Below are 15,355 nucleotides of genomic sequence, written 5' to 3' on the forward strand. Positions count from 1 at the left end.
ATCGGTCATTAAATCTGAATGGTCCTTCAAAGCAAAGCTCCTGAAACTAAAACTTTCTTGCTTTGGTCATGTCATGCAGGCTGCCAGTTCAATGGAACATAAATCAATGCTAGCTAAAGTAGAAGGTAAGAGAAAACAGAATCAATAGTGCACGAGATGGTGAGATGGCGATTCTTCAGGTCACAGGGAAGCATATCAATGAGCATAAGGAACTTGTGTTAAGCAGATATCATTGGCATTCATATATGCGATGCTTTGCCAAGCCTTGCACATCTGGGTGTTCATGCCACGCAATGCCTCCCTTGTGACCCTTGCCACCGATCTAAGGTACCCTGCTATCCCGTCTCTCCACCCGAACAGTGTTAATTGCCTAATGACTGTTTCGCCACGGTTCACATTGACATTGAGGGCCCTCTACCACCCTGCCAATACCGGTCGGGTTCGCCAGGTCCCAAATGTGAAAAGTAGTAAAAAAATCTCGAAAAGTTGCCAAAAAAGTAGCCAACTTTGGCTGGAGACAAAAAGGTAGCCCAAAAAAAAGTAGCCACATTATGGAAAAACATTACATTTGCTTTTATTGTGTTACTGTAAAGACATTATCACAGCCTACGCTTCAGGCTGATTTTAGTAAATATAGGAACATACAAAAAACATTATGGAACATGTATAAATGGCTAAAGCCAACAGTGCTTTGATTAGCATCTTATTATGGCTGGAATATTGACCACACTAGAAAATTATCACATAATCAGAATCACAGCTCCATTTCAGGTGTAAATGTAAATGCAATCATTTCTGAAGGGATAACAAAGCTGGAGCTGGTCAAGTTCCTCAGTCGCAGTCCGAAATTTATCCTTAGAGTCGAGACTAGGAGATCATCAGACATTGTGTTTCTAACCCCTGCTTGCGGACTAATAGCCCAAAGCGAGCATGCTTTCCCACGAAGTGTTTGATGTGCTACCAGTTCGCTTCTACAGTATGCGACGCAACAATTTGTAGTAGGCCTGACATCAATGCAAAAATGGCACACACTGTGGCCCGCACGCCGTCTCAGAGCGTCGCGACTCGAGTTACATCATTGACATAAAAGGCAACCGGCAAGCTATAGCATCGGAACGCCTCAAACCTGCCTAGTGTGCTAGCACTGCATCTCTCACTACCATGATGTCCTGTTCAACGACATCAAATGTCTCACAGCACAAAGAGCACTGGCTCATGTCATCATCACCATCACTAACCGCTGTGGCTCCACACTTGGGGGCAGCCATATGGCCACTGCCCGTGGCTGACACGTGCACGACTGGAGTGCTCCTTGGCGTAAGAATAGACATCCCTGTGCAGCACCAGCAATGAACAGGCACTGGCTTAGCAGACTGGTGGTGCTCTTCTCATACAGTGTCGTCCTTATGCTCATCATATTCACGGTGTCACCAGGAGTTGACGTTGACTCGAAGGTACAACAAATTATCAAGGCTGATGTTGCTGAAAGGCTGGACAGCCTCTTGCGTCTTATTGCTTTATCGGTTGGTTTGACAAAGCTTGGGACTGGATATGGCAACCAGTTTTGATGTTTTCTGTTACATCTTCTAAATAAGTAAGCCCACGTACATACTGTGGAAGCAATACTTGTCACTACCAAGTTGATGAGATCCCTTTTGTTGGTTTTATTGTCTGCTTGCCTGTATGTACACCCTGTCGCAAAAATGTCAAGGCGGGTTAGCCACTGCCGAGGACGGCAGATGGGCCTTTACATTTTTTTTTGTGTTGAATAGAATCAGAATGATGTTTTATTGAGTTACGCATAAACGAAGATTTAAAAAAAATTTAATTATGGGGTTTTACGTGCCAAAACCACGATCTGATTATGAGGCACGCCGTAGTGGGGGACTCCGGAAATTGGGACCACCTGGGGTTCTTGAACGTGCACCTAAATCTAAGTACACGGGTGTTTTCGCATTTAACCCCCATCGAAATGCGGCCGCCGTGGCCGGGATTCGATCCCGCGGCCTCGTGTTCAGCAGCCCAACACCATAACCACTGAGCAACCACGGCAGGTCACATAAATGAAGATACAAGAAGAGGTCACAGAGAACAAGGCTTTAGGAGGACCTCCTGTCAGGCGATGGACAAGATAAATAACACTGTTAAGAAGCCCACTGAAGAATAGAAAAAGAAAAGGAGGCACGATGATACATAATAATACAAAGTAACAGCCATATTAACACCAACAGAAACCTATGGCTTCCACCTGCAGCAACTAATCTTTTCGTGCACTTTCATTTCCCTTTATGTTATAATTTCTACATTTAAATGAGACATAATTAATTTCCTCTATGCTTCCACTGGCTTCATTGTCTGTTTTTTCATATAGTTGCAAATATACAGATAAGGTTGTTTACTGTGATTGTTAATCTGCTAATGCCATGAAAGATTTTTGAAGTTGTTTATGATGTTGTTGCTTGGCAGGCACAGTGAACTTTTTGTCTGGTATAAAAACCGATCATGAGCTTCGAAAAAAAAAAAAAAACAGTTGCGAGTTAGCGTCAAGTGTGTCTTATCACTGCTTTTGTCCTCGTCTGCAATGAAGGGCATCTTGCTATTGTAGTGCTTTTACTTGCTGCGCTAGTTAATGACTGTGTGCCACGTGCATTATACAGTGAATTTATACTGCTCTTTTCTTTATTTTGCAGTTGCCTGACGTTGAAATACCCTGCTTATTCCTTCACCTTTCTGTGAACACTTCTGCAGGCTTTTTCATGATAAAATCTTAATAACTTTGTTTCCATTCAATATGAAGCATGTATGTTTCTGTTGTATGCAGAACCTGTTAAGCCTGTTTCACATGGTGCGATTTTGTCTGCGAATTTGCAGCTGCGGGAAATAGGCTGCCGGACCCTTCGTGCATGCTATTTTTCGATGTTCGGCGTGCTGTACTTCTCTGCGAAAACACAGATGCGGTGGAAACAGACGACCAATAGGAGGTGGCCCTTGCTGTGTTTTTTTTTTTTCATTAACTACGTTAATAAAACTTTCAGGAGTTTAAATATATAGTTTAGAAATATTAGAGTCATCATTTTAGCAAAAAAAGTTTGTAAAACATACATCGAACAGTTTATGAGTTTGCAAACCCTGTGCTAAGAGTATGCGAAAAACGCAGCTGCTGTGGATCCATGTGAAACGGGATTGCGAATTTCACATTTGCGGAAATCATAGCTGCGAAAAATGCACTACAAAATCGCACCATGTGAAACGGGCTTTAGTTTCCCTTCAGTGTGTAGCTACGACCATCTTAAAAGAGCTGGGCCATCCATAACAGCTGATTGTTCTACAGACAGGTGATTATTAGCAGATTAGAGCAATGCAGAGTTGAAACTAACATATGCTACACCACAAGTATCAGCATGTCAAAAGAATGTGTCAGCTGAAAGCACAATACGGTAGCAACAAAAACCTTAATTAAAATTTCTGTTTCATCTGTCAAAGTTATAGTTCCCTTGTAATCAACTTAACTGTAATTACCTTCAACCACTCTGGGAATTGGAGGATCCTTTAGCTTGTTTTCTTCATTTATAGAATTAAGCTTTTATGAACAAGGATGTCAGGCCACCAGCGCTCGTACGGTGAATGCTAGCGCTCTGCAAGAGCTTCGATTTTTCCAACATTTGAAGTGTTTTGAATACTTCACAAAGCAGTCACAATCAAGATTGACAACAGGTGCCCCCCCCCCCCGCCGAACGATATAGCGATTTTTATCAGCCCTAAGGCTCACCTTGAGCGGACGAAACTGCAGCGTGAGCTGGACACCGGCATCTGTATATCAAGGTGAAAACAAGGTACCACAGATAAGCGCTATAAAATAACACACACACACACACACAAAGCTTCAGGCTACCAGCTGATTATCCAAAGCAATGGTGTAAGCGAGGCTGAAATAACCTGAACTCGTCTATTGTTAACTAAAAGAACAAATAAAATGGAGGGAAGCGCGCAAGTAAAACCACACCGGCATGGCGTGAAATACGCCAACGTGGCGCAAGGTATACAGTAACAATAAATTTGATTGATTGACTGCCTGATTAAGTAACTACCTATGAACTGGATCGAGTGACTCTAACCGCAGCAATAGCGGTAGGCTTCTAGATATGTTCTTGAGAAACCCTGAAAGCACAAACCGCCACAGTTACTGAAACCATTTGCCGCACAAGTGTCCGCACGCCGGTCGCGGCCGAACGTACGTACTTCAGATGCACAGACCGGAGATAAGAGCGATGAAAGCCGCTAAACATGCATGGTGACACATACAACACGACAGCCGCACTGTATGTCACATAACGCGCAAATGAAGCTGCCACACTTACGATGCCCGCGACACTTGTTGGAGCAAGTTGACGACGCGAAGTGCGTTGGACATTGGGACGTGACGGTGGCAGTTTTAGCACCAAGTTGAGTGGAAACGTTAGCACAAACCCTCGAGAACTTACGCCTCAAACGCGGCAAGTACACGACCACACTTGCACACTGCACGGAGGCGTATGCACTGCAACAAACCACCAGCCCACCAGTCGCTTACGTATTAAAAAAAAGAGTCATGTCCGAGGAGGTGACGTTAAACCTGGCCTCTGAGATCTACGGCATGCTACGAATGGTAGTCGGTATGATTTTAGGAAATTCATGAGAGCTGCGCTGCAAAGACACGCATAAAATTCCTTAGCCTCCCAAATAACACGGAAACTTCTGTTCTGCTACAATCAGCGCATTGATAGCCTCGTACTCGCGTTGTGGCGGCGTCGTGTTGCTCGTCGGACGGAATCATGAAAGGAACAACTTCAGCGGTGAGCAACAGATAGTGGTACGCTTCTTCTTGCGTTTCTGCTTTCGTTTTGCTGCTGACACCGCGTACGGTGCAGTGCACTGCGAGCGGGGTTGACAGCGGATGGGATTTCGCGGGCTTGGCATGGCAGCATGGTGACCTAGTCCGCCTAGTCCCGTCGTCAGCAACACTACGCGTACGCACGAGCAGACGATACGAGCAGACGACACAGAAGTGCGCGTACTCCTACAACGAGCATCGATCAACAGCTGTCTCCAAACTTTTTTTGGCCAGAGGGCCGGATTGGCGACCAGTGGCGGTGTCGAGGGCTCGACAATAAAAAAGTTAACTAAATAGGACTGAAAATAAATTCGCAAACATAAGTAACGGTAAACTAAACTTTCATTCCAAATAATCGACGTGCTTTATTCAAATGTTTTTTTATCTTAATTAGTTGCGTTGACCTTATGCATAACATATCCAGCATAGGAACGAAATAAATATCTCAAGCAGGCTAGGTGATTATTGTCACCGCCTGCCGCCCCGTTTCAAAGGGGATGCCAATAAATCATCATCAGTAGCAGCATTAACAATCTTGTTTTAGGGGCGAAGCTCGATCCTTAGGGTGTGGGTCTGTCCCTCCTCTGTAGTATGTAGTAGTAGCAGTCGTCGTCGTAGTAGGTAGCCACGTCTACTTTTATGAGAAAAAAAATTCCGAAAGTTGTGTCTGTAGTGGAATCGAACCTGGGACCCCGCGCTTCCGAACACGCGGCGCTAACCACTACGCCACGAAGCTTTTTTTTTTTTTTTTTCTTTATTGTCTCATGTGCAAAATTCACTCATTTATCAACAGCCCAGTTCAACGAAGTAGCACGTGAAAATCATATGTAACATTTACCAACCAGCATGATTGCAATCACATCAAAATTCTCTTAATGTTGCCAAAGGTTCTAACCTTGACAGCCACTCCGGGGCGCATTCATGCGCTTTCTGCACCTCCAGAAAGGCATTTATACTCTCTCGGAAGTACATTCGCGCAGGTCGTGCGTCTGGGTCACAGTAATAGCCCGCCATTCTAGCGCGCCAGATACTGTGAAGGCCAACGAGCATTACCAGATCAAAAGGAAGCCCATCGTCGTTTTCAATCGCTAGATATCTGATACCGTAGGGTACTAGAGGGAATTATTTTTTGACTGTCCTTTGTAAAACACCCCACAAGAACACTCCCTCCCAACAATGTAGAAAAACATGGTCAATTGTCTCGGGTTGATTACAGATTAAGCAATGTGTACCAAGCCCCATGTTCCCCATGGTACAAAAAAACCCTTTTCTTTCAAAACTGTCTTTACTGAAAGCGTTCCTGTATGAACCTTGAAAAAAAAAAAAGGTTTTTACCCCTGGTGGAATTTGCATACGCTTTACCCTTTTTAGTACATTTTGGCCCTGGCAACCTCTGTAAAGGGATCTATATAAAGGAACCGGAAATTCAGTGTCGCATAGATCCCTGTACAGCTTTTTTCTTTGGACAGAACTCAGGTAATCCTTTGAAAAACGTACACTTAGGAAGCGCACAGTGGAGACAACCTCCTTAAAAAACCCCGTAAGCATTCCGGGAATACTGCTTGTGGCAACAATAAAATCTGGTAGCGCTTTGCTTATTCTCATCTGACACACAGTGCGCAAGAAAGGGTCCCTGACGTCTCGAAAAAATATAAATCTGTTTACGAGCTGACGCACAAAGAGGTGTCCCAGACCTACTCCCCCATCTTTGACGCGCCTGAATAGGTTCGTCCGACTACACCTCTCCCAACTCGAGGCCCACACAAACACGGCAAATATGCGGTGAAATTTCTGAATGTTTAGCCGAGAACAGTATAACACCTGCATTCTGTACCAAATCTCACTGATAAAGAACAAATTACACACTGTTGCTCTGGAGAAGATGGATAGATTAGCCACTTTCCATCTTTCCACCTTCTCACGCATCTCTTTCACTTGTTGTTGCCAATACCGATCATTATCCTTATAAAATTCAAGCGGCACACCAAGATATTTTACCGGAGTAGTTTCCCACCTAATGTTGGCAAAAGTGGCCGGGGTCGAAGGCCACTCTCCATGCCAAAACCCCAGGCACTTTCCCCAATTGACAGGACTTCCAGAGATGTCACTAAATTGTTTAACCACCCTAACTGCTTCAATAACACTTTCTTTGTTTTCACAGAAAAGAGCTACGTCGTCTGCATACGCCAAGAGTTTAACTTCTGATGCATGCAGGCGAAAACCTTCAATGGCATCATTCTGCAATATAGAGCGACACAGTGTTTCAATATACACACAGAAGAGAAGAGGGCTGAGAGGGCAGCCTTGGCGTACAGAACGTTGCACACTAATTGACTTTCCTATCGTCTTGTTCACAATTAACTGTGTGGAGCAGTTCTGGTACGCCGTGGCTACACCTTGTCTGATAACAGTACCAACATTGATGTATTCCAATAGAGCTAACAAAATATCGTGTGATACACAGTCGAATGCCTTTTCGAGGTCTATCTGGAGAACCGCGACACAAACCTGCATAACGTCACAACACTCCAGAACGCATCTAGCCTTATGAATGTTGTTTAGAATCGAACGACCCTTTATACCACAAGTTTGATGGTCGCCTACTATTTCGGCTTTTCGGGCATAACAGTCTGAAGCCTGGCTGCTAAGATCTTCATGAAGATCTTATAGTCGACGTTTGTCAATGAGTATGACGTGGGCAACCTTAGTTTTCCCGTTTGATCTGTTTTTGGTATGAGGACTGTATGAGATGTGCGATACGACGGTGGCAGCACATTAAGCTCATAAGCCTCATTAAAGACTGCGGCAAGGACTGGGGTAATTTCCTGTTTAAAAGCTTTGTAAAAAGCTCCACTCAACCCATCTGGTCCGGGTGATTTACCGTTATTTAAGTTATCTATAGCTCGATAAACCTCTTCCTCTGATATCGGCTGCTCCAATCTTTCTTTTAATTCATCGTCCAGCTGTGGCATGACACCCAAAAAAGCATTCTTAAACTTAGGCACGTCAACCTTTCGGAGCGAAAAGAGCGCTTGGTAATGCTGGGAAAACACATCTGCTATGCTAAAGTTATTCATTACCAAATTACCGTTCCACTCAATCTCATGAATTTGATTTCGACTGGCGTATGTCTTTTCTAACCCTAACGCCCTTTTCGTTGGCATTTCCCCTGCGGTTAGTGCTTCCGCCCTCGCCCTCACGATTGCACCACGGTATTTTTCCTCTTCTATTACTTGAAGCTTCTGTTTAATTTTTCGCACATCATCTTTAAATGCACCAGGCGTTCTGCTTTCAAGTTCAATCAACCTCTTGAGCATTGTTCTTAGTGCACTTTCGTTCCTTCTTTCTTCGTATCTTATGCAGTTTGACCTTTCAAGAGCCTTCATTTTAATGTTCTGTTTGCACCATTCCCACTGTTCTCCCATATTGCTTGCATATGCAAAGTTTATTTCACTTAATTTATTTTTTACTGTGTCAATGAAAGTTTTGTCACTGATGAGCTTCGCATTAATTTTCCATAAATCCCAATTAAAACTGCAGCTGTGTTTCTTCGTACCTATCAGGCATTTAACAAGGCAGTGGTCTGAAAATGACATTGGTACCTCGTCGTAATTATTACACTTGGGAACCATGTCCAATGAAGCGTAAATTCGGTCGAGGCGAGCATGGCTAGTGCCCTGAAAGTGCGTATACTCCACACCATGAGCCGTCTGTAGACATTCAGCCACGTCATCCAAGTCATATTCCTTGATTAGGTCTGTTAACAAATCTGTGCTTTTGTCTCCGAAAGCACTCCTGCTCGTTTTATCACGCCCATTCAACACGCAGTTAAAATCGCCCATTAAAACAACGCGCTTCTGTGTACTCAAATACTGCTTAACATTCGCGAAGAAATTTTCTCTCGCGTCCACTTCGTTTGGGGCATAAAGACACAAAATCCGCCATTCCTTATCGCATAACAAAAAATCACATACAACTAACCTTCCTGTTGGTGACGAGACAGTTTCCTGCATAACCAGTCCCGACAGTTTTTTAACAAAAAGCACACACCCAGCTGACGCACCATTTGCATGGCTGACTACGGCGTAATACCGTGACGTGAAACGCTGCACCATGCTCGCGGTATTTGCCTCCCCTGCTATTTTTGTTTCCTGGATGGCTAACACATCCAGGTCCTGATCAGTCATTAAGCGATATACTTGACTCTGATTTCTTTTAGCAGCCAATCCTCGTACATTTAAAGTAGATAAACACAGGGACGTTTCGGAAGCCATGTCTGATTATAACTGGAGGTAGGCTCCGGAGCATGGCGCTTACCTTTCACGTCTAGCGCCACGCTAGACGCCTCCGGAGCCGTCACATTGAACGGTCTCGCTTTCAGTCGGAGGGGGCTTGTCACAAGGATTCCTGTCCAGCACATTGGGCCGTGGTCTAAGGCTACTCCTCCGACCCTGGACCGCCTTTGCTGGTGGCTCTTCGTGGCTGCTGGCTGGCGCGTTGTCGGTCTGGTCATGACCGCGCTTCGCTGCGGCACCAACGCTGCCCAACCGGGCGACGCTCGCTGCTGGTGCGTTCTGTGGCTTCGCAAGCTCCAAAACCTCGGTAATTTCCGGAGAATTGGTGGCTTCTTCTACTTTTTCTACCTCTTTCTCTACTACGACTGAGCCCACTGAAGGCCCATTGTGTTGTTCGCCGGTCGCCCAGACGAGCGTCGATTGCCGCTCGCTGCTGGACGCTGCCAGCGTTTCTGGTTCACTGGTACCTTCGGCTGCTTCCTCTGCTTCAACGGTGTCCATAATCTGTTCCGACGATTCAACTCCAGCACCCGGACCCGTCGCCGTGGCGTAGGTGCGAACGCACTGTGCGTCTGTGTGTCCAAACCACCTGCACCGCGAGCAGCGTGGCACTTTGCAATCACGGCGTACATGGCCAACGCCACGGCAGCGCAAGCACTGCATCGGACGCCCCCGTGCCACCACTAGAGCCAGTTCACCGCCTACCCTTATTTGATGAGGCAGGTCATCTACCTTCATGCCCGGCTTGAGCTTGAGGAGCACTGAACGTGTTGTGGACCCCTTGTCACTCACACCTTGCACTCGCCAACGCTCTCGAGTAATCTCGGTGACCTTGCCGAAAGTCGCCAACGCCGTCCGCACATCCTCGTCGTCCACCCCGTGCAGAAGCCAGTGTAGCCTGAGCCTGATCTGGTGGTCTTGTGGGTCTACGATTAGACACCGTCGCCTTTTCACTTGTAGTTCTTTCAAGTCAACCATCCGCTTCGTTGCTTCCGCGCTGTTCAAAGTCACGGCCCACACGTGGTTGATCTGATAAGCTCCTAAGGCTACCACCATAGAGAAGGAAATTCAACAAGAGGGGACACTCCCATAGGGCCCAGCAGCCGAATTGACTGCAGCGTGCCAAGCGGTCGGTGTCGATCACTTGCATCACTTCCGGTTTCGGTTTTGGGCGCGCGTATTTTAAACGCAAGCTAGCACACCGGCTGCGCCCCCCCTCCCTTTCCTTTTCCTTTCTTTTTCTTTTTTTTTTTGCTCTTCGTGCAGAATCGGTTTATTATTTAATAAAAATGATTACGAACGATCTCGTAAAGTCCTATCGAGTCTGTGCCACGTGCAATTTCACAAAGTAGACGCAAGACCTTTTGTGCAATGAGGAAATATTTATTTTGCTCTATATAAAAGCTCGTTCCGCGCTTTTTGTGCGTTCATCCAACGTTGTGACACCAGCAGGTAAGGCAGTAGTTCCTGTATGAAGCTCCACCGGACGGTACCATCTGAAAAAAAAAAAGTAAATTACAAGCATGTTACATTTGCAAGCACGTAACAGCATGTTACAAGCATGAGTCATTTTGGTATTTAGACATAGGAATACTGCGAGGCGAAACGTGCGAAAGCGGTGGATGGGCGGCATTACAAACAAAAGCAATTCGCTTTTACATACATGGCGTAGAAAATACCCGACTCATCCCAAACATATATGAAAACATCTGATTTCCAAGCGTTCCCCAATTTCCGGGCATTATTTCCTGCACTTAGGCAGCACAAATACACGAGCGACTTCGCGTTTCCAAAACTTGGCCTCGGGCGACGCGACGGTACGCGACATACACAGAGACGGACGCAACAGGCACTCAAGACAAATGCGTGGGTGCAATGCCTTTTTTTTTTCAGTCCTTTAGAAGACGTAATTTTCGAATTACAAGTTTCTGATATGTTCGTCGTTCGCGCGTTCAGCCGGCGCCAGCAGCACACCCCATGTTATCACTCTTGGCAATCGCCCATCGCGTTTTCAAGAGGCGTGAGTACCGAAAGAAAGTATATGTTGTTGCGGAGCCACAAAAAACGTCACAGACTTGTCCCTCTAAGATTCATTACACGCCAAACTAACTTTATCACCACGGCCGAGCTGCCCATCGCTAACTGCGTCACAGTGCGTTGTGCGGCCAGCGTGCCTCAAAAGTACGCCAGAAAGTAACGAAATTACTTTTCAGTAATGTCTGGCGTCAGAGAAAGCGGCACAAACTTCTCCTAGCAAGATGCACTAGACTACACACTACGGCTGAGTTCTCGCTAACTGCGACACGGCGCCCTGTGCGGCCAGTGTGGCTCAAAAACCGAAATAAGTTACAATAGTCCCCTAGGAAGCGTCGGAAACATGTCTCAGCACGATTCATTTACTCAAATTAACTGCGCTAGGATGGCCGAGCTGTTTGTCGCTAACTGCGTCTTAAGTCTCGGTCCCGTGCCGTAAGCCTAATTGCGTCGTAGACTGTGAAACAAGATTTCTCACCTTGCCGTAGTCCAATAGTGCAGTGGTGTCTTGCCCCAGTGCAGAATGAACGCACGAATACGCCGAGAGCCCAATAAACCAGGTTACATTAAAAAAAAAAAAAAAAAAAAGAATGAGACAGACGGGTCGCCGCGCGCGAGCGCTCAAACGCGCGCGCAGCCATCCTCGCTGGCTTCGGGGGAGTGTCTGGCGGATGACGCATGTAACTGGCGCGTCATTGACCTGTGGCTAGGTAAGGCAAGGAAAATAAGTCGCAAAGCTTAAGTTCATTTATACGCAAAACGTTTTAGTTTTCGCGGCAAAGAATTTAAAAAATAAATGAATGCCTGTTAACTTAAGTTCACTTTCTTTTTTTTCGATGCTCTCGGCAGCTAACGTTCGGTGTCAAAAGTATAGCGTGACGTATGATGACGTGTTTCGTGTTGCCAGTTTTTGCCGAGTGTCCCCTCTTGTTGAATTTCTTTCTCTATGCTACCACTTCGGGTAGCATGCCAGCTTGATCAATTGCGTCCCGGAAATCTTCAACCCGAAAGGGTCTCACACGTACAACGTCCCCGTGCAAGAACACGGTGTTGTTAACCACACGTCCTGTAGGTAGCTGTGGCAGAATAACCTGGTAGTCACTGTCCTCACTTGCGTTCATCCTGTTTCCGCGACCAGCAAGGGCCGCTGACGCAGCTCCAAGGGAGCTCATGATTCCTGCGTCCGACGCACATGACAGCCGGCGAAAGAATGTACTACGCCACGAAGCGCACATGGACACACGCACCACGATGGCAATAAATACCCAACATTAACGAAAGACTGCGCGTTTCTAAAGCCCCAACCAGACGTACGCGTTGTAACGCGTCCGCAGGCACCGTGCGCCCGAGAGAGTTTGTGGTTGTCAAGAGGAAGAGGCGCTATTTTCTGCCTCTTCCTCTTCACAACCACAATCTCTCTCAGGCGCACGGCGCCTGCGGACGCGTTCCAACGCGTACGTCTGGTTGGGGCTTAACGCGTTTGTGCTAGCGCGTTATAGTCCGTGTAAGAAGCTGGTGTAAGACGCTGTGGCCTCTCCACCTTACCCCCGTATTCATAAACGCTGATGGCGTCGGCAAACGCGGTGCACGTTCCGGCATATGTAAACGGCTGCGTAAGACGCTGTGGCCTCTCCCCCTTACTAGAGAGTACTGCACGTTTCTAGCACAAACCCTCGAGAACTTACGCCTCAAACGCGGCAAGTACACGACCACACTTGCACACTGCACGGAGCGTTTGTGCTAGCGTCCCCTTAAGCGGGAGATGGTGCAATTATAATGAAGGGCGCTGTTATAAAATAGGAATGACGTCACATATGGCGCGTGTCATTGGTGGAAGTCAATCGTTCGATTTAGTGCGGCGAGACTGGGCGAATTGCACGGAAGATTCACGGTTTACCGATGATTCCCTCCGGAGCTTCGCCCACTCATCATCATTCACCCCGTGGATATGCGGTGTTTTTTTTACCTGTTTTTTACCACCAGGTGTCCGTGGGTATATAGATTTGAAAAAAATTTGTCGCAGTTTCACCCGAAAGGCGAAGCATCAATTGCGATAGCAAATTGGTAGAGAGCTATACGGAGTAAGGATAGTAGTTTTATCAGCTGTATAAACTTGGACATGCAGCAGCCCCAGCAACGCGCGGAACTGTTGTCGAGGCCGTCGGCATTTTGCCAGCGTTCGCACCGAACGCGCGCGGCGTTGGTGACTGTTGCCGGTGCCTCTGGGCAACGTTTATAGATACTTTTTCAATAGATACGTTTCAATAGAACGTTTATAGATACGTTTTACAATCACCATATACATATATATATATATATATATATATATATATATAGAGAGAGAGAGAGAGAGAGAGAGAGAGAGCAAACGCGACTTTTTCCGTCGTGCGAGAGGCCGCGGGGGGGGGGGGGACGGGAGGAAGGGAGGGGAGACGACATCTAGCTGCGGCATCAAATGCGTATTTATATAAAAACGTTGCGAGGCAAGAAGGTGGGTAAGATTTCCGACGCTGCTCGACGAGTGTCCCATCCTGATCTCGTCGAAAACCTCCGAGTCGCATTGCAGGTGCCCTAGAGGCACCTGCAATAGTCACCAACGCCGCACGCGTTCGGTGCGGACGCGGGCAAAACGCCGGCGGCGTCGACAACAGTTCTGCGCGTTGCTGGTCCTGCTGCATGTCCAACTTTATACAGCTGCTAAAGCTACTATCCTTACTCCGTATAGATCTCTACTAATTCGCTATCGCAATTGATGCTTCGCCTTTCGGGTGAAACTGCGACCAATATTTTGAGTAATTGGGTTGCAGACTGACAGGCATATCAGCTAGTGGGCTCTTAGAACTTCTTACGTTTTATTTGCAATCAACCTACGTTGAATGCGATGGACACATCTACCTTCAACAGAGGGGTTTGCATTGGGTCGTGTCTGGCACCCATACTCAGTGATATATTCCTGGCTCATTATGACAAAGTTATAGAAACTTGTATGTCAGCGGTGAAGATCACCCAAATTTTTAGATATGTGGACGATTACCTAGTCCTGTTTGATTCCACTCAATCTGTAAATGATGTAGTTAACATTTTTTCTCGATGTCTTGGCAGTCTGGAGATAACAAATGAACTACCGGTCAATAATTCCATCCAGTTTTTAGACTTAGGAATTTTTCTGTTCGATAATCATATTTGTTGGGAATATCATCCTCGTGACAATAGTGAGTGAGTGAGTGAGTGAGTGAGTGAGTGAGTGAATAAACTTTTATTGGGTCCAGCAAAACGCGATAAAATTCGCACCCGGCTAATCCCACGACGGAACCAACAGGTCTAGCCTGCCGGCCCGATCACGGGCGCGCTGGACGGCCAGGATTTGGTCTTCAAAGAAGAGACTTCGCAGGAGCGCGTCCCACTTTTCTTTGGTGAACTTCGGGCCCAAGGACCCGCACTCCCAGAGCATGTGAGCCAAAGTAGCATCCTCACCACAGGCCGCGCAAGAACAATTCGGATAAACATCAGGATATATGCTGTTAAGGGACACCGGATTTGGGTAGGAGTTAGTTTGCAGGAGTCTGAGCGTGACCACCTGCGGCCCGCTTAGCTTAGAATTAGGCGGAGGGAAGACCCTTCTCGCTAAGTAAAATAATTTAGTGAGTTCATTGTGCGTGATAGGCGAGTCCCTGTGGTCGGAGGAAGAGTCGTCCGATCCGAGAGCAGCGCGGTCGGTAAAGCCACGCGCAGCCTCGTGGGCAGACTCGTTGAGGTACAGAGGAACCCCCTCAACCGCACCGACGTGGGCAGGGAACCAAAATATGGAGTGTGTGGAGCTGTCGCCTTGTTTGGCGCATTTCAGAATTTGAACTACCTGCCGGACTATCCGGATTTTCTGGAATGCGCTGACGGCCACTTTTGAATCTCTGTAGACCCTCTCTCTCCGACCGTCTTGCATGGCGAGTGCAATGGCCACCTGCTCGGCCACCTGGGGGTCCGTCGTCCGAACCGAGGTACAGTTTATGACATTGCCCAACGTGTCCACGACGGAAACCGCAAAAGCCTTGCCGTCTCGGTACGCGGCGGCATCGACGAAGCTTGCTTCAATCTTGTCCTTGTATATTTGTTTTAATATCGTGGACGCTCTTGCCTTGCGACGACCTGCGTTGTGCAC

At 46.8% G+C, this 15,355-nt stretch overlaps 1 protein-coding gene across 1 annotated transcript in view; it reads right to left on the minus strand.

Moving 5' to 3' along the window:
* The window catches only part of LOC119450830 (hydroxyacid-oxoacid transhydrogenase, mitochondrial), a 96,850-nt gene extending 92,269 nt beyond the window's left edge, over positions 1-4,581 (minus strand). Inside the window, exons 1-2 of the mRNA XM_037714323.2 lie at positions 4,359-4,581; positions 3,770-3,810 (exon numbers count right to left, since the gene is read on the minus strand). Of these exons, the coding sequence (XP_037570251.1) occupies positions 3,770-3,810; positions 4,359-4,411 (94 nt within the window). The 5' untranslated portion in view covers positions 4,412-4,581. The remainder of the gene's footprint in view (positions 1-3,769; positions 3,811-4,358) is intronic.
* Between the last annotated feature and the right edge of the window lie 10,774 nt (positions 4,582-15,355).

This window comes from Dermacentor silvarum, chromosome 4 (assembly GCF_013339745.2).
Source record: "Dermacentor silvarum isolate Dsil-2018 chromosome 4, BIME_Dsil_1.4, whole genome shotgun sequence".
Taxonomy (NCBI): Eukaryota; Metazoa; Arthropoda; class Arachnida; order Ixodida; family Ixodidae; genus Dermacentor; species Dermacentor silvarum.